We start from the raw sequence: 20,912 nt of genomic DNA, 5'->3' as shown, positions 1-20,912 counted from the left end.
ATAAACCATTATCCAAAAGCCAGGTCTGACTGATTGAGGACTGTTAGTTACCATCATAACTCTCACCCCACAGCTTTAAGAACTTCAATTTGGGAAGGAAGTTTGTCCTGAGCTTCTTACTAGTTATATGTGTAAGCCAGTGTTGCGTAGCACAATAGCTTTCAAGCTCTCTTCTGTCAGTTAATTGTCCCCAGGGATTCACATACTGTCTATTATAAAATAATACTAAACAAAAGGGCTCTTTTGATTTATTCCTTAATAAAAGTGAAGTGCTTTATAAATATTAGTTATTCTTTTGGTATAACCTTAGACTTATAGTAGGAAAATACATGTTTTACCTGTGCCTTGAAAGTACTTTATCAAAGAACCCTCACATTTTTTAGTGTGTACCAGAGAATAAGAGAAATGGGTATATAATTTCTTATAGTCATCCTTACACGTGCAATTTAATTATTTTGTTTTAAATCATGACTTAAGTAAATAATTGTGTGTACCTAAGGAGGCAAATTTATCATCTAGTCAATGTATTATTACTTTTTAAATGTATTTATTTCTAAGCAGGTACAAGCTATTATGAGTAAAAATTTTCTGATAAGTAATGTCTTGTTTCTATAAGAACAAGCATTACAATTATATAATAGGAATTTTCTACTACATTATCAAACCATAATTTTAAAACATAGTGGAAATTTTAAAATTCTTAATATTTCACATTAATGTATTAGTGATATCAGCTTTGATGTTTGTTTTTAAAACTAATACTATAGGAGAAACATTATTTTTTTTTCTCTTAAAGCTTTATTGGACATTCATTGGGCAATTTAATAATCCGTTCAGTGCTTACCAGGCCAAGGTTTAAATATTACCTCAACAAACTTCATACCTTTCTATCTCTTTCTGGACCTCACCTTGGTACACTCTACAATAGCAGTGCTCTTGTTAACACAGGTAAAACATTTTGTTGTTCAGTATAAAATGGGGAGAAAAATTTAAGTACAAATTTAATATTTTCTGGTGTTTGTTAGAGCCAACTTGTCAAATACTTTGAATTTCATAAAACAAAAGCTGTAGCTATTTTTCTGTTTTGTCATGCACATGAAATAAGCTGATAAGTCATTTCAGAAAATGCATCTTATCATATTGAGATACTTGTCAAAAGGCCTGAGCATTTTTTTCTTTTTTTCATTAAACTGTCTAAATATTTTCAGTAAATGTTCATCGTATAAACAGGTCGTTCCGTTCCATTAGTTGAACAGATAATGAATAAATGTCTATATTTAATATATTATAATGTTGTAACATATTTTATATAAAATGTTAACTCTGATTTTTGTTTGATAACAACAAAGGGATTTTATGAGAAAATAAATTCTAAAATTTTTGAAGAATTTAAATTAAAGTCAAGAGCCCAATTTTGATTAGAATAAATGTTCTCACTAAGAAAGATCTTGATTCTTGACTTGCCTTTTATTTGGTTTGGTTTGTCCTTAGATTTCTAAAACGTTTTTTTATAGTTTAGTCAATTGATTCCCATTGAGAGAATAAATTAGATTTCATTGAGTCTTGAAACTCTTATTTCCATTTTCTCTTCCACTCCTTTTCTTGACAAAAAAAGAAAACCATTTTCCTTTGTATCAAATGGTGGCTTTCAAAATATAGGTGGCTCTAGGTTTTTAGTTTCAAAAAGAGGACATGAGAAAAATGAAATACATAAATAATGAACGATAGAACCCAGTATGAATAAGATGTAGTACTTCGAATTTCTTTCTTCACTAAAGTTTTCCTTAGACATGCTTATAATGATCAGATTTAATCAATTAAAGGGTTCTTCTTCCTCTTTTCTTCTCCTGTTCCCTCTGTAATATTAGAAGCACCATAAATGGCAATGAATATTCCACAATCTTTAAAACCAGTTCCAGAGTGATTAGGGTTTCACATAAGGGGAAGATGCATTAAATATGGGTAACTGATAATATAAAGAAATACAATTAAATATGAAAGTTAAGTTATATTCAGCTATTACTAGAAAACATTAATCAATTGCTCATTCTAAGCGTTGGTCTTTATACAATTGGTCTACCATTAACTTAACTTATTATTTATAGTCTCAAAACTCTGTGCTTAGGCATTTGGATCTACTACTGTGTTTGAAGTTTTTTCCCCCTCTGCTTTATAATTTGAGCAAATATATCTAAAGGTACACTTTTCCCAAACTTGTTCTTTGTAAACTATTATTTATTTTATTACTGTTTGAGAAAGAAATAGCAAGCCACAATTATCAACCACGATTAACCTATAGTTAACCTATGTATGTATATGTATATTTGTTATCAGAAAATGGAAATACTTTGCAAATATATTAGTCAACAAATGCTAATTTGAGGGATATCTTTTTTGAAATGAAATATATATTAAAATTCATAATCTTGGCATATGTTACCATATATTTCAAGTTATACTTACATATGATTTATAACTCTCTAGGTCTGTGGTTTATGCAAAAATGGAAAAAATCAGGTTCTCTTTTGCAATTGACATGTCGAGATCATTCAGACCCTCGCCAAACTTTCTTATACAAGCTTAGTAATAAAGCAGGTAAGTGTATAGTAACAGTTTTGAAAACATTCACATCCTTTTTAAAATAAACTTTTAGTAAATAAATCATCACCATATCTTTCTGGTGATTAAAAAAGTTTAGTTGATTATAATTTCTTAGTAATGAAATAGCAGACTTACAATTAAGACTAAGCAATCCATAGCATGGTTTAATTTTCTCGTGATTGTATTTATGTTTTATGAGCTACACAGCTACTTTGAAATCGTCCTAAAATTTTTAACATTTATAATTTATACCAATTATAAGTTAGTCAGTTTTTTAATTAGGCCTCTGCATGTCTTAGCTCTCCTGTCTTTCTAGCTTCACCTACTCCAATCTTCAATCCTTGTTATAAACTGACACATATTGTTCCTCTTTCCTATTCTAAGTCTGTCAATCATTTCTGGAAAAAGCCAGAAACTAAACTATTAATATTTATTCTGTCTACAAATTCTCACCACTGGATAAATCTTGTTATTTGTCTTTTATTAGCTGATTATGAACAATATTCCCCATCTTGCATGTATTTTGTATGTTTTTATAGCCTGAAGTCCCCAACTACTTTGCCATTCGCACTCTCTAAATGATCTTACTTACTTCTGACCTTTCCATATCTCCCTGACATCCTCAAACTACGTCTTCCCAATACATTCTTTCCACTGCATCCTTTGAAATCTCTATCTTCAGGGAACAGACTGCCCTCCTCTTTATTTTATTCAAAGAATGTTATTTCCACTTCCTTCTGAAAGTGGAGACATAACTGTAAGCCAGATATTACCCCACCCAACCCTCATCTCCCCATTCCTGTCTATACAACAGAGCTTGGCAAACTTTTTCTCTAAAGGGCCAGATAGGAAATATTTTGGCTTTGTGGGCCATATGATCTCTATAGCAACTACTCCATAATACCACTGTAGCACAAAAATAGCCATAAACAATATATAAATTAATGAAAGGCCCCTCCTTCTAAAAATATTTTCCTCCCTCCAATTCTGTAACATCAGCTTCTCCATATTTTCTTTCATCTTGGCTCTCTGTTTCCTACACAGGCTTCTTTTCTTTCCTTTCCCCTTAAAAGTAGGTGTTCTTGGGCTCCGGCCTCTGTCTCCTGCTGTTCTCACTCTGTACATTTTTCTTTGATAGCATCATCCCATTTCTACCTTCACCACTGGTGACTCTCAGATACATATCTCTAAGAGCTCAGTGCTCTGTGCTGTGTGCTCCAGACCTACAGGCCCCGCTGCCTACCAAACATATTCACTTAGATGTCTCATGGGTGCCTCAAGCGCAATGTTTTCAGACACCTCCTCTTTCCACTCAGATTTAGTTCTCTGGATTCCACAACTACAGGAATGGCACTCCCATCTCCCCAGCCAGAAACTTAGAAGTTGTCCTAGACTCCTCTTGCTCACTCTCCCCTCACGTCTACTGAGTTGTCAAGCCCTGAGACATTCAGCTTTCTTAGTAGCTAATGGAGGCTTTTCTTTTCTTTGCCACTGTCCTAGTTCAGCCTTCATCATTTTTACTTCGATTATTGCTGCAGTCTCCAAATTAGTTACCCTGCCTCTTTATGCCCCCTTCTCTCCAATCTCACTTCCTTGTCAGATAAAATGATCCTCTAAAAGTTAAGTCAGACCATATTGCTCCTGTTGGAAAATCTTTCATGGTACCTTATAGCTTTCAGGATGAAGTTTAGATTCCATGGCTTACAGCGTGAAATCCTTTTTAATCTGGTTACTGATTCTTTTACTTGCTTCATAGCCTACTCCTCCCACATACGTATCCTTTCCTTTAGTAATGCACACGTTTTATGCTTCCTTGCATTCACCCGTGCTTTTTCTACTGCTGTTCCTCCCGATGTGTTTACCCATCCTTTTAGAACTGATTCTTTCCATCTTAAAAAGTTAAACTCAAAGCACCACCTACTATCAAAAGCTTTTCTTGATGCTCTGGTTTAGTTCTCCTGTGCTTTCAGAGTACTGAGTATATGCCTCTATATCCCAAATCTTATATCTCCAGGACTGAGTTCATTAATGAATTCCAATCCTCATTTGCCTGCTAGACATCTCTACTTACATATCAAACTAAGTATGTTTAATACTGAAATATTGTCTCCTTTTGCTCCCTCTTTTTTCATCTTTTTTAAAATGGTACTTTATCCTCTAAATTACTTGGTTTGAAACACCTCAGTGTCATCTTTGAATGACCCCACTTCTTTGTGTCCCACATCCCAAGACTGTTAATATTATCTCTGAATTCATATTAGCGTTAGGTATGGACTTCTTTTATCATACCCATTATAGTTTATCTCATGTGAGTCATTTTTAATATTTTATCCTTTTTCCTTAAGTATGATTTATTGTGACAACCTTTTCCTACCCGCCACCCCTACATACACACCCAGTTCTTATGTACTTCTTCCTAGTAGGTGTTTGGTATAAATCTATTGAATCAATGAGTGATCTTTTTCATATTATTTTCAATATCCAAAAGCAAATCAAACTTTGTACAGTATGCTGAAAATCAAATCCACGTATTCAGTAACTGATACCATGTTTCCCCAAAAATAAGACCTAGCTGGACAATCAGCTCTAATGCGTCTTGTGGAGCAAAAATTAATATAAGACCCGGTCTTATTTTACTATAATATAAGACCGGGTCTTAATATAATATAATATAATATAATATAATATAATATAATATAATATAATATAATATAATATGTAATACTGGGTCTTATATTAATTTTTGCTTCAAAAGATGCATTAGAGCTGATTGTCTGGCTAGGTCTTATTTTCAGGGAAACAGGGTAGTTCTGAGGTAATTTGAACTTGTAAACTTAAGCCACGGCCTTTATAAATCTGTTTTTTATCTTCATTCCTATCATCCATGTCCTCCATCCCGCTCTTGAAGCATTTGATATGAACACTAGACAGATTTAGTAGTTGAATATAGCCCACTTCATTTGAGCCCTGTTTTTGCCTTTTCAGGATTCTGCTTTAAATGTTATTAATATGATAAAGAGATTTGGGAATAGTTATTTCATGTATTATCTATTATTAGAATCAGTAAAAGAAAAGTTATTTTAAAGATCTAGTTTTATTATTTTGTTTCTAAGGGTGTAAAGAAAACAGTAAGTTACTTATAGTGTACAGAAATGTATACTTGATTAATAAAACTATAAGATATTCCTACAAAATCAAATATAGCATATAGTTCTCATGTGAGAAAAATTTACTGACACTAACTAGAACCATTGTGTGTGGCTATGGAGTTTGTACCACTGCTGCTTATGAGTCAGGAAATAGATGCAAGGCGAAACTAAATTAAATGCTCCCTGGGGTCTGTTTATTTATACCGCATTTTAGAAAGTAAATTTAAAACTTTTGCTTACAAGTTATTAATTTATTATTTGCCTTGTAATGTGTGGCAAAATTCTCCCCTCCCCTCTGGTTGTACCAGCCTAACACTGCTTTTAGGAGCCAAACTTTGAAGGCACACGTAGGTGTTAGTTCTAGCTGAAACACTGACTAGGTTGCTTAATCTAAATAAGCTTCAGTTTCTTCATTGGTAAAATGGGAATAATAGTATCTTCTTCACAAGACTATTAAAGATTAATTGTAAACAATTACCATTCTCAGTAACATGGAACTCAGTAAATGTTGGGTGATAAAAATAGCTCTAAATGAAGATGTGCCTGAACTAAAGTAATATTAGTGTTTTAGATTGTAGAAATTTCCTTTCAGAATAACATCATGAGTATATTTTAGGAGATATTTTAACAGAACTGTTTAAAAACAAGCTCATCTATATGACAATATTACTAGCTATAAAAAAGTACTCAAATGACTTACTAAAATTGTTTTTATGTTTTAAGATTTCTATTTGTATGCAGATACAAGTTTATTAGTATACACATGAATTGAATTATTATTATCATTGGAAAATAACATGAAAGAATATTATTAGAATATTACTAGAATATTTTCTAATAATCATGACTAATGAATTAAATAATACTAAAATATGGGAATAAGTAATACCGTGTTCCCCTGAAAATAAGACCTAGCCAGACCATCAGCTCTAATGCGTCTTTTGGAGCAAGAATTAATATAAGACCTGGTATTACTTTAATGTAAGACTGGGTATAGTATAGTATAGTATAGTATAGTATAGTATAGTATAGTATAGTATAATAATAGAATATAATACTGGGTCTTATATTAATTTTTGCTCCAAAAGACGCATTACAGCTGATGGTCTGGCTAGGTCTTATTTTCGGGGAAACACGGTAGCTGACATACATATGGCACTTGCTTTATTTGAGATACCACCGAAGCATATCGTACACATTGGCTGATTTAAACTTATGAAGCAGGACTATTATTGCCTCCATTTTGCAAATGAGGACACTGAAGCGTAGAGTGGTGGAGTGACTTGCTACAGGTCACAAAACCAGTAGGCACTTGTGCATGGTTCAAGCCATGTTATGTTAAGCCATTAATGTATATTTTCAAGAACTTTAGAAGCGATTTCTAATTGCAGTTTTAAATATCAACAAATATTCACTAATTGATTTAAAAATTATAGTATTGTCACAGGGGTTGGAGCAAGTCTGTCTTGAGCTATGTATACCCTCCCCCCATCCCTTTTTGTCATCTAGAGAATTGTGAAAAATGAGTAGTCAATTCGTAGGAAATTATTACACCTGAATATATACATGTATTTATTTTATTCACAATGTGGAAATATATGGGTTTACATGAGAAACATAAGTAAGTAAAATAGGAAAACAGAACACTGTTTACTTAACTATTTTACTTAACCAATATGCTATTCTCGGGTGTTTTTAAACAATCAAAAAGCCCTACTGATAATTTGTCTTTTATATTTTCACTCTGTTAAAGGTACAAAATTTTGGATGCCCTAGTCCAATTATTGCTTCTGTTTCTTCTGAATAGCCAATTTCCTGCTCTTCGGGAAAAGCCTAAAATAACCTGCCTAAACCAAAATCCAGCCTTCTGCCTTCTTCCCTCCTTTTATTTAAGCAAAGCCTCCCCTGTGGGTCTTCCTTTTGCAAGTTTTTTTTCTCTACAACATACCATTAATTAGTAGCTTTCCTTAATTGAAAGCTATTTATTATTTTTTAATTAAGGACACATTTAAAAGCCTAACCTAATTTGTATGATTTATAAAACAATTGAGAAATGTTATACTTTTTATAAAAATCATATATTTATTATGAATTGTCTTTTTTATTTTGTGAACACAATAGATCTTCTAAAGGGCTAAAGAAATATTATTTTTAAGAGGAAATTACCTTTTTTGATTAAGGTATTACAATTATAAACATTCATTAAATTTTCATAGCAACTTCTGACCAAAAAACCTATAGTAGTCTGTAAATTGCAGATAGAATATATAAATAGTTTACACAGTATAATTAGGGCATACTAACATCTCAGCAATGAATTATCTAAGCAAAGAAAGACGCTAAAGGAACTAGAGCAAATGGAAGGTAAAATGTATATTATATAGATGAGGTGACACCAGTCAAGGTTCCATAGAGAGGAGCATGGACACTCTTGCATTCCTTGTTGAGGGCTCATATATAGCCACATAAGAATCTATTGTTAAAACTTCCAAAACATAATATTCTATTTTAAGATCTTCCAAAAAACATCTGCTTAGAATCTCTTTACCAGCTGTTGAACTCTGACAAGTAAAATATAACAGTTAAAGAAGTCTCTTGTTGTGCTACTATGGCATAAGGTAATCTTTTCTTCCAGCAGATACAGCGGTGTTTAATAATACCTATGACTTGATTTGTAAATAACATTTCTATTTTGTTTCTGAAAGTGTGGGAAAGAATCAGCGTCAGCTAGCATTATTTTAGGAAGCAAATTCTTCCGAATACAGTGTTTAAAATTAATGAATATAAAGAATAGTTTAATTTTGCATAGAATATGTCAATTTTAAAAGCACAGGTATTTTCTCAATGTCAGCACTATTGACATTCTGAATTGGATAATTCTTTGTCGTCAGGGGTTGTCTTATGCACTGTAGGATTTTTAGCAGTATCTCTGGTCTCTACTCACAAAATGTCAGTGGCGCACGCACCCCTCCACACCCTTTCACACTCCAAACCCCAGTTGTGACAAAAATATCTCCAGACTCTGCTAAATGTCCCTCAGGGTGCAAAACCACCAGTTTAGAACCAGTATTTTAGCCAATACCAGAGAGTAAATAGAAAATGAATGAATATGAATTGCCTTAAAACAATAAAATTTCAGAAAAAATTAGTCATCAAAAGTTTCAGGAAGACTATGATAATGAAAATGAAAGTTACTATTTATAATGTTCATAAATAAATCACATTATTATATAGAAAAATATTGAAGATTTACTTTAATCTTTTTCTTGGTAATCCTGAAAGTTAACTAAATATTTACAAACTTTTCTATTAATAGTTCAAGTATCTTATTCTGCAGATGGGGAAATCTTGTTACTTTCCCAAGTTAGAGACAACTTCAACCGAGAATTAGCCACTTCAGGGGCTGAATGAAGAACTAACCCTAAGGCCAGTTAACTAGGTCATCGTTAAGCAGCTAGAATCAGTGCATATGCAGGGAAGATGAACCTTGAATATGCGCCTCCCAAAATATTAGCTGGACTTCAACTCAGATGAAGTACTTCCATAATTCCCATTGTAACTCTGGGCCTACCTTGTTTCACTTGAGTTTCTACCCTCTTTAGCCAACACTGCTGGAAACGAATTGAAACCAACAGATTCAAAAAGAGTCACATTCTATTTAAGTAACTTAGTTCTTGGCTAACACAAAAGGCAAACCTATGTAGAAGTACAATATTAGTATTAATTTATTGTTGAAAAAACTATTAAAATCTACTAAATTTAGAATGCATTTTAAAGTACAGTACTGTCTTATGAATCACATTTAGAAATATGACAATGTAGTATATTTATATTAGTATTGTGGTCTTTGATTTTATTTATTTCATCATCATGGAATCTGCGAGTTAAAGGGTATATTAGAAACCCCTCCTCTACTCTTTGTTGATTTTGCATACTTCCACTCCACTGAGCGGCCTGAACCCTAGGAGACATGGACACTTCTTCCCTCAAGGATCTCATCTAAAGCAGTGATTCTCCACCTAAGTATCGTTTCTCTATAGGATTATATCAGAATCTCTGCAAAAAGCTATTTTGAAAAATATATTTAATATAATTTTTTAATGTAATGCCTATTCCTATAACTATAGAAATAAAGCAGTGCCAAGAACTGGGGGCAGGGTTATTGTAGAGGAGTATAAAGTTCAAGGACTGATTGATTTTTATTTTTTTTAATGGGAGATAGTGTAGTGTTTTGCATACTGATAAGAATGGTCTGTACAAAAGAGAAAATTGATGATGCAAGAGAGAGATGGGACAACTGCTAGGCAGGAGGGATAGGACCTAGCACACGAGTATAAAGGTTGGCCTGAGGTGGGAGCATGAACAGTTCATCAGAAGAAGCAAGAGTGAAGGTAGAACTTAAAAGTACAAGTATGGTAGGTGGGTTTGTTTTAAAGTGGGAGTATATGGAAATTCTCTTCTGATTCTTCTGCATTCTCAATGAAATAGGAAGTAAGTTCATAAGGTAAGAGTGAAGAGGGTTAGAAGATGCTGGTGACTTGAAAAATAGTCACTTAGGAAAGTACGGAAATGAACATTGGTGAGAAGGCTGCCACAGGCTGTGCAATGCACAGCTCCAAGGAGTGTCAGTCATGCAAACTGTGACATGAATGCTACCCCTGGACTTGTGCAGTATGTTCGCTCTTTATGGAGAACACAAATATGTACTGTTTAGATAAATGAAAAAGCTAATCGTGCTGTTATATGACTCATTTCATGCAGCTTGAGATAAAATTTCAGTGAAAGCATCATACTTAGATTCAAAAAGTACAGTACCTAAAACAACTTGGGAGTGAAAGTGATGTACAGTAGGACAGTTGTGTTCATATTTTTGACTTGCTTCCTTACCCCTTAAGAGAATTTTGAAAAAAATGTGTACCCCCTTGTATAATTTTAGGATAACGCTTAAAAATATTTTCTATGATTTTAAATAGTGGCAAAAGATGTTTTCTGGCATATCAGGTAATACATGTTTACTGTAATTGTTATCTTCATAAAAATATAAAGACTTAGCTCATTCAATTAGTTATAGATTTAGCTCATTCAATTCAATTTATAGAAAATGTGTGCCATAAAATCTAATTGGCAAAGCCATTTCTTAATTGTCAAACAAATAAGTCAAATCAAACTTACTTTTTGTCAGAAAAAGTTAAGATTTCATTCATAATTTGCTTGGTTCCCAGATACTTTTATACCTCAGGGTTATACACCATAATAAGATCTGAAATAGATTGGAGAGATATCTTTCTCGTGTAAAGTGGGAGGACAAGTCACTTTTAGAACAGCACTCATACAGAAGTTGGGCTCTGGAAATTAATTTTCTTAAAGCTCTACATGCCCATCTACATTAAGGAGAGCCTTAAATTACTGCTGGGGTAAATGTATATCAGTTTAAAGACTTCTGCTCTAGGATGCATAGGTGATTCCTAGGTAGCACTAATGCTGATGAAGATATTGCTGTCAAATAAAGCCAAAAGTAGAATGAATTTGTCTCATGAAATGTGAAAATGAAGGGGGAAAAATCAGGTTTTCTTAATGAATATCTTTCTAAAATATGATTTTAAAAGTTTGTATAATTGAATTAATTCCTGTTATAAACATTTGATTATTTCACTTATGTCCCTAGTATGTTATGTATTTAAATTGCCTCAAAGTGTTCTCTTTGGGAAAAAGGGACGATGACCTTATATTTGGCATAGAGGGATATAGTCAGTCTCACCTAGTTGTGTGTCGGTCTGCACTATTCTCATTAGGATCCTTAAGTTCCAAGGGAGAAAGAGAGCTTCTGCAAAGGCTTCCTGTATTCTGGATCCACAGTAGTCCCCAAAATTGGCCTGTCCCTAAGGATCTGAATTTCAGTGAGCAAAAAGTACCAAAGTTTTACTCTGGAACATTCCAGAAATGAAATATACACTACACATCCAATTATAATGTCTTGCCATTATTTATTTATATCTTATTTAATAATCACATAAACTTTTTTATATTTTATTTACTAGTCTAAATAGTAAAATTAGAACATAACTGATCTAAAGTAGTCACGAACATAGTTTCAGTACTTAAATGAGGTAATTAACGAAGTATCCCAAGGTCACAAGCTCTGAATTCACCTAGTTTAACAAAAAATGACACCTGACAAGTCTGTGGATGGATCATGAAACCCGTTATTATTACTAAAAAAATCAAAGCAGATATCCTCTTGAAATACTCAAATAAGGAGAAAATATGAATAATATTAGACAATAGTCAAATGAAAACTAAGTAAAATGTCAGCTTTAAAAGAGTTCATATAGGCTGTTTTGTTTGTTTTTATGGAAGAGTATAATTATGTTTCTTGGGGAAATATTCTTAAATATTGAGGAATATCCTTTGGAAAGTAACAATGTCGTGAAATATTTCCTATGGAATTTTAACCCACCATATCTAATTTCTCCCCTACCTGCCATACCATCATCACACCACAATCCTTGCTCTCAATGCAAACCCACTTTCTTCTTATCAGCACATAAACTCCATACAATGAAGCTGGTGGAGGGGCTGTGTGATTTGTAGATAATATATAGAAATGTGGAGAAAGAATTCATCAGGTATTTTAAAAGCCATAAACTTAGTGCTACTGAGTAAATAAAATGGCGGGGGGTCACTTAATATACTAATAAGTTCTAAATCTTGTTCATTATTGCATTATAACTCAGTATTTTCTCTTCACAGGGCTTCATTACTTCAAAAATGTTGTGCTAGTGGGATCGCTACAGGATCGCTATGTTCCTTATCACTCTGCCCGAATTGAAATGTGTAAAACAGCTTTAAAAGACAAACAGTCAGGTAACAAAGTAAATTAGAAGTATTTTGAAGAGTTATATCTACCCATGAGCTTTTTCCCAAATTTTTCTTGTAGTCACTTTCTCTCTCCTTTCTCTCCTTTTGCTTCTTTTTTCCATCCACTGATATAAATTAGCTATCTTTCGTCCATTTTTCTTCCTTTCGTAACACCTGCCACCTCAGATGTTTTTGCCAATGAAACCATAGTTTTTTTTTTATGAAATAGTTCTTTAATTACAGATCCTTCTCCATTTTGCTGCCTCAAAAGTAATCTGTACTTTGATTTCCTCCGAATTATTAGAATTAGTGATAATAGCTATTTGGAGTCAGAAGGAGACTTGGATGCACGTATAAAACGTTATAAAAACTGAGGCTCAGAGATGCTAAGTGGCTTATCCAAAGTCACTCACTGCTGATTAATTACAGGCTCAGGGTAAGAACCGGGTGTCCTACCTCCCAATATTGCCTCAGTTCCTTTTTTGGAATGAGGCTGATTTTAAACAAATTCTCAACCCTGCTTTTCTTTCCCATTGTGACAGTGAATAGCCCTTTCTGGTAGGGACTGTCTTAGACACATTTGTGTTGGCATTGCCTAGCATGGTACCTGGCACATAGTAAGTACTCTATTCATTTAATAAATATACTTTTAAGCATTTTGTGACATCAGAATAACTTTTATTTTTTAACTTCTGTTCTAGCAAGAGTCCACTTAAGGGAAAAGGCTAGAGTCCACTTAGAGAAAAATTCAGAAGACATTTAACCTTCAGATGGGTCACTAAAACAAGACAAATGTCCTTTGTATTAACATTGAGATTCTGTGCCACTGGGGGACAGGGAAAATCTAATAAAGAGAAGTTTGGATTTCTTCCTATGTAAGAATATTTTTTAAATAGCATGAAACCAGAAATCCAATTTGACTCACAATGAAAACTAAGAGAGGTAGGAGTAAAAAATGTTCTATGAATCTGTGATATTATTCTTTCTCTTAAATACCTCTCTTTTCTTTCTCTAACTGTACTTCTTTCTATGTACTGTTCCCTTCTCGTCATTCCTCAGGGGACTACATCTACCTCTCTTTCCAAAATTTAATATCTGTCTCCCTAGAATATACATGTTCCATGGATATGTGTTAGCTCTTATCTATTAGTAATATAGTAATGCATAATCATTAAAAACTGTTTTGCCCCTTATACAGTAATTTGTGCTTTTATGTATATGTGTGTGTGTGTGTGTGTGTGTATATATATATATATGTATTTATTTGTATATTATATATATTATATCTGCATATAATATATATAATATATATGTATATAGCCTTTATCTCTTATGCTTAGCATAACCTCAATAAATCCATTGTAAGAATTAACCAAAAAGAGGGAGAGAGGAGCATAATGTTGGAATTAAAAGCTGAACCAAGCATTAAATCTTGAAAACAAAATACAAGATTCTTTTTAATCTTTGAGCCAAACTCATTGTTCTTCTGATTATAGGAAGTTGCTATTCTTCTGAAAATAATGTGGAAATATGTGGGAAAATGTTGAGCGCCTCGGATACATTTTTAAATTACTTGCTATAGATTAAAGTTTCAAATTTTGCCTTAATCAAAATGTTTCAGCATGGCTACCTTTTCATAATGCTTTAATGAGTCATAAGTGACTTAATGTTGAAGAAAACTGTTTGGTATAGTCATTGCTTTGAATTAAAAATATCAAATTGACAGGAATAATGTTTAATAAATTTATTTGTACTTTGCTAGAGAGATAATCTATATTTTTTCTAAAGCAGTCTCAAAAATGATAGTGAAAGAAAAAGCAAACCTTTTAAAATAACTTTTTCTGCTTCAAATGGAAATAATGTAACTAAATTTTATGAATTATATAGAAATCGACATAGAATTTTTTCAGTTACTCATGTGAACTAATTTTCCTTTACTTTTCCATAGGACAAATCTATTCAGAAATGATCCATAACTTGCTTCGTCCAGTTCTGCAAAACAAGGACTGTAATTTGGTTCGATATAATGTCATCAATGCATTGCCCAATACAGCTGATTCGCTCATTGGGAGAGCTGCACATATAGCTGTTCTTGATTCAGAAATATTTTTAGAGAAATTCTTTCTGGTAGCTGCCCTCAAATATTTCCAGTAGGATAAAAACATTGTTAGAGACTTGACAATTACCTCATTCAACAATGATTCAAATAGTGTATTATATTAAAGTATACATGCTGATAAGTTCTAAGAAATATTTATACCTTTTTATATGGAAGATAATTTATATCATCCATGTTTAGAGCTTTTTAAACATCAACTTTACTTTCTAGGTAATGTGGCTGTGCAATATTTTTTTAATTTTATCTTTTTACTTTTCTATTACTTTTTCATATATTTTGCTACATAAGTATTTCAGTGAAACTTTAAGCCCATATATATGTCTGATTATTATTGGCTTTCCACAATTTTTACATCAAACTCATATTAGAGGCCATTATTGCTAGAAGAGCATGGCACTTTAAATTTTCTAGTATTGGGGTATATTTAGTTAATTATAAATTTTACTTTTAACATTTTACTCTGTTTTAACTGGAAATAAGATTATGGCTGCTAAAATATATTTTTTGAAGTCAACTCTTTAGCCCTGCCAAACCAAGTAGTTCATATATGACAATGTTAAAAAGTTTTCTAAAAAAAGTCATTGTTGCTATTAAACATATGTCATGCCTATTAAAATATATTTTCTACTGGTGATTTCAACATTATTTCTCACAAGTGACTTTTATTAACAGAAATTTTCATGTTCATGTTAGCAGTATCTAGAGATTTTTGAATGTTTGAATGCCCTCTGCCTTGATTTCGTTGGAATTTTGTTAAATTTAGTAATGTTGCTTGAACTTTTTGATTACATTTCTTTAACTTTTTTCGTGAATTTCCTTGTCTGTACATAATAATTAAATGTTGAAATTTGTGAAATACTTTTATGAATTTAGATCATTTTTAAATATTGTTAAAATTTGTTGAACTAAAAAGAAATGTAAATAAAATAATTCATGTTAAAAATGGAAAATAATTAACTTTACATGTTTGGTGATACAAATACAAATGTTTTTGATATATGGAGATGTTAAGTCTCTTAACTTTCCTAAAGGTGCTGAATAGCTTAAAATTCACTATTTTCCTTTCCTGTTTTACTTGTGAAAATAATGCACTAAGGGTGAATAGAAGGTCTGTTTGCATTTACCAGTTGTGATTGGACAGAAGGTTTTTGTAAGTATGTATTGTATAATTGATGCATGTTTATTTTTAGCATTGTGTTATTGCTCTGGTGTTAATAAATGAACAAATGACTATCTAGAGGAACAGCTAAAACACTTGCTTATTTTCAGAATACTAGAGGTACATTTTTATTTTTAATTGGACAGACTATATTAATTAACTCTCGAGACCAGCATGATTGTGTAACTTAGAGCCTTTGTATTTTTATAATTTGTCTTTTGCATATATCTTAAGTAGTTAAAAGGTATTCCATAAATCTTTACTTTTCAAAAAGTACTTGAAAATTCAATGAAATGACTAAGCAATAATATTTCAAGTGCATTACAACTGGAAAACATAAATATATGCATTGTCTACCACGTATTTTTGCCACACACATTTTTCATCTTCATGTACAAGTACGTTGGCCCTGAATTTGAAATATCATGCTTATTGTAAGTTTGAATAATCTTCCAGGTTTATCAAAGGATTCATTCTTACTCATATTCATATAATTATATTTAAGGGTAAATTGCTCTTATGATCACATTTGGTTGATTGGTTGTTGGTTGTTTTAATACAGTTTTAAAAGCACATCAATGATCATGGTTTAAAAATCTAACAACTTTACTTGTGGTTTATCAATCAGGGAAACTATGAAATAAATGTTGTTCACCTCCAAATTCAGATTACAGGGGTGGGGTAGGGAAATGATTATCTGAAACAGTATAATTGAATCTTAGAGAATGAAGCTCATTAAACCAATAAGAATTCTTGGTTGCAAACAACAAAAAAACAATTATGATTAACTTAAGCAGAAAAATAATTCATTGGAAGAATATTAGGCAGCTCACAGAAATAATAAAAAGGCTGGAGAACCAGATTTGGAAAACAGTAGAAACCAAAGGAAGCCAGATGACCAAAATCATAGCCAAGTTCCAAACTCAAGAAGATCTGGAAATTCATGTACACATCTGCTGGCAGTGATGCCTCTGAAAACTGGATTTCAGACTCTGCTTATTTGCATCTCTCATTCCAGGTTAAAAGTCTCGTGGGAATGTCCAACTGACCATGCTTAGTCTTGTGCCAGCACTCAGACTGTCAGACATCAAAGACCACAAGTATATCTGACCTTTTCAGCTTCCACAGTAGAAGATGGGACCATTTCTCCTACCAAGATTACTAAACATATGAAATGGATTTGATGAGCCAGTACCAAATATAAAAACATAACAGAGTCCTACTATAGTCCATTTCTTTGTCTTTCCAACATCTACATATACCATTCTTCCCATATTTACACATGTTAAATGCTTCCTCCTAACAGAATACTATTATCCCTCTTCCAATTCTAAGTCCAGGATCTCAGTGTGATATCCATTTCTCCTCTGGTTCTATAATCTTGTCTCAATAATTTGCAACCTATAGACAAAATTGTGACCTCACCACCACCCCTATATACAATGATAGTATAAGATAGGAAAGAAAAGAGAAACTATTAAGTATATAAGCATATGCATAAGCCAATGAGGAAGAAAATATTGCTACAGCAGTGCTTTGCAAGCTTCCTTGGTGAAAATTACCCGGGTTACTCGTTTAAAAATACAAACTCCAGGGTACCATTACAGACCAACTGAATCAATCTCCAGGATAGGATATGAGTAGCATCATGTTTTATGTCCTAAAGTTCTCTGATTAAAAAAAAAAAAAAAAGACAACCTATGGTAAATACAGTCCAATTCTGCCACTGGTCATAAGGCTAGATGACTTGTCATCACTGCCACTTACTCAGTTTCCTTTGTGTTCAACCAGCAACTCAGCTAATCTAATCGGATTTTTTTATCTAGGGGGTGACCTGAGGTTCTGAATCTTGGGTGGGTTTGCCTATATATGGTTGCAACTGTCTTTGCTTATTTTTTTAAAATTTAACCTAGTCATGGTAGGAGGTATTCCAGGAGATGAGACTCCCCCAAGTTCTAGTCAGACTCCTTCCTATTCCCTTTGCTCCCATGGTTATCAGGGCCAGTCAAGTCTAGCTAGCACCATAACCACGTTCTGCCTTTCCTTACATAGAGAAATGAGCTAAAAATGACCAGGTGGCAACCTCAACTTCCAACTCAGAGAAAACATTGTATCCCGTTATACCCAACTCGGGGTGCAAAAATTGGTACACCAACAGAAACTGGAATCATGGAGACGGATGGCAAGATCAGTGAAGGATCTGAGATTTTATCCTACTTGCCGATTTGCTTGCCACAGTTTCAAGGATGTTGACAGGAGACTCCTGGGTAAGAGACACAAGACTATTACAGCAAAAGAGCCAAAGTGTCCACATTATTTGTACCAGTTCCTAGAGCCCCAATACCCACAGTGAGTCAGAGAGCCAGATGACATCTGTACACATTGCGGGTTACATTACAGGAGAAAAATCCAGGGCTGAAGGGTAAGCAGCAAAGAAGCCAGTATGTTTCTCCCAGAGGAGCAGCAGTTAACTGGTGGTAATACTGTGGTTGCCTTGACCTATCTGTATGGCTGTATGACTAGCTACAGAAATTGCTAAGTCAGGCTTAGCAATTTCTTAGGCTTATCAGGAGAGAGATAAGCCTTGCAGTTGGCATACTCAGCAATAATTTGCAGGATTGCTCAGGATCCAGATTCTCCTCACAATGAGAAGGAAAATATATGGGTAGTGTGTCAGATGTAACAAGGTGTCAATCCCTGTACTATTTTGGCCTTGTTACTCCTCAATAGAAGAGAGAGCACTGAATACTGTTAACTCATTTGGAGCATATGCCAAATCCTTTACAACAGCACCCCAAAGTGTATTTTCTCACCTGATTCCAAAAGTAAACCTTCAGTAAGGCTGTCCATTTTCTGTAAGATCAGTTTCTTCTGTTCTGATAGGATATGTGATAAGACTGGTTAATCCCACAGTCATCAGTACCCTGCTTTGGTAGAAAGCAATGTATGGGATGCTATATAAGGTATATGGTGTATAATGTATTTAATAAGCCCACAGCTGGAGTGTATAAAAGAAGCCTAAGTGAGGGAAAGCAATCCAAACCCAGAATAATTGACTTCCTATAGAACAAGTTGCTACCTCCTTCATTACAGTAGGATTCCATTGCAATCAAACCTGCCACCCAGGCTATATAGTACAATATCAGAGAATCAGGTTGGTCATGGCAAGTAGTGGTGTTAACCAATCAGTCCTGGCAGGGTTAATATGTGTGTGTCTCCAGGTCACCATGGCAACCTTATAAGTGAGCAACTGAGTAAACGCAGCTGTGGTGGGGGGAAGGCGCTGTAGAGTGGGTCATTGTGGTAGCCTCTGAAATGGCCTTCAGTGATCCCCACCTGCTTATTCATCCCCTGAGTAAGTCCCTTCCTTTGAGAGTGGGCTGGATCTGATTCACTTCTAATGATAGAATACAGCGAAAGAGATGGATATCACTTCTGAGATTAGATTACAAAAAGACTGTGGCTTGCATCTTGAGCAGTCTCCCTTGTTCTCTCATTTTTTCATTCTGTGGAAAACCAACTGCTATTGTGTGATAATCTTTGGAAGAGCCCATGTAGCATGGAACTGAGGGAGGCCTCAAGTCTAAATCACCACAAGGAACTGAAAAATCCCACAGTCGTGAGTACAGATCCTCCCCTCCTCGTGCCTCCACATGAGCCAGCTGACAGCTTGACTGCAACCTCATTTAAGACCTAGAGCCAGAGGCATCCAGGCTCCTGGATTCCTGTTCCATAAAAACTGTGAGAGAATAAATGTTTTAAGCCACAAAATTTTGGTACGTTAGGCAGTAATAGAATAATCTTGTCCTAAAAACCCTTTGGTAATTGAAGCCTTTTCTGAGCATTCAGTGGGACCCAAATGTTCTATGCTTTGGGGCCATCTTGAGAATCCTATTCCAAAGAAATTCCAAAGCCCTTATATTCCCATCCCCTGACAACTTGACTAAACCAGTGCCCATGTAATGATGTAGATCTTTATCTTAAGTCATATCTCGTTCCAGGGAAAGTACACAGGACAAAAGTTCTGCCCTTTGGGAAGAATTTTATTATTTTACCTGTCTCTGCTGTTCCTTGAGGTCCTCGGTTAGGTGGAACTCTAAATGCCAAAGCCTGCTGGGTCAGTATATCGAGCAAAGCCATCTGTAATCCAGCTTTGACTGTAATCCTCAGTCAACTGGTGACAAGGAACTCATCATTAAGCTGCAGCTATGAGCTAAAGGCCAAAAATATGTGTGTGAGTTAATGAAAATTGTGTGGGTTTTGGCTCTGGCCCTGTTCTATATATACCACTTCTTCTTAGTGAAAGAACTCCTTATCTAGGAGGACCAGATAACTACTACCAGTTCATGAGAAACTCAGATTACATAGTTACCTGATGTCACATGGTCACACATTCCCAGGGCTCAATAGCTAACATACTTTCTAAAAAAGAAAAAATTCTAAAGACCTCCACTGTGATTCTGTAAAGACTTACGCAGGTTACAAAACGCCTGCTGATCTGCCACATATGTTCTTAACATATTGGAGCTGTTGGAATTTAAGGGCCAATTGGCAGCGCTCCTTCCAACGCAGCCTGGACCAGGTGGAAAGCCTTCTGTTGCTCAGCACTTCACTCAAAACTGTCATCTTTCAGATCATCTGATCAATGGGTCAGAACCTATGAATCAGGAGTTCGCCGAACAAGTAGAGATTTAAAAAATAAAAGAGAACTGAGGGAAAAAGAGTAAAAGTGCTCAATCTTTGTATACTATAAAAGAGATCTTCCCAGAGACCTTTTACCTCAGGTTTAGAGGAATAAACGAAATTATTCCCTCATCGAACTTCAGTATGAATTGGGATTTTAATTAATACTGCTTCAAGATAATTTGGGCTCGTTCTTCGTGACAAGGGTGGGTCGCTCCGCTCCTTTTTACCTACAGACAGGTTGGGCTAGGAGCGCAGATTCTCAGCGCAGGCTACCGAGGCCCCGCCCCACCTACGGAGGCCCCGCCCCGTCTTGTCCAGCCACACGCAGGCCCCGCCTTAC

The 20,912-nt window shown here is 34.2% G+C and overlaps 1 protein-coding gene across 11 annotated transcripts in view; it reads left to right on the top strand.

Moving 5' to 3' along the window:
- Window positions 1-15,979, top strand: part of FAM135A (family with sequence similarity 135 member A) — a 113,547-nt gene extending 97,568 nt beyond the window's left edge. For all 11 annotated transcript variants that reach the window (XM_074333162.2, XM_074333159.2, XM_074333161.2 and 8 more), the window contains 4 exons: window positions 797-948; window positions 2,485-2,595; window positions 12,501-12,614; window positions 14,557-15,979. In XM_074333162.2, coding sequence (XP_074189263.2) covers window positions 797-948; window positions 2,485-2,595; window positions 12,501-12,614; window positions 14,557-14,762 — 583 coding nt within the window. In that variant the 3' untranslated portion in view covers window positions 14,763-15,979. The remainder of the gene's footprint in view (window positions 1-796; window positions 949-2,484; window positions 2,596-12,500; window positions 12,615-14,556) is intronic.
- Window positions 15,980-20,912: the final 4,933 nt, after the last annotated feature.

This window comes from Rhinolophus sinicus, chromosome 2 (assembly GCF_057876585.1).
Source record: "Rhinolophus sinicus isolate RSI-liver-muscle chromosome 2, RSI-T2T, whole genome shotgun sequence".
NCBI classification, from domain to species: domain Eukaryota; kingdom Metazoa; phylum Chordata; class Mammalia; order Chiroptera; family Rhinolophidae; genus Rhinolophus; species Rhinolophus sinicus.
This window is presented reverse-complemented; position numbering and strand designations above follow the sequence as displayed.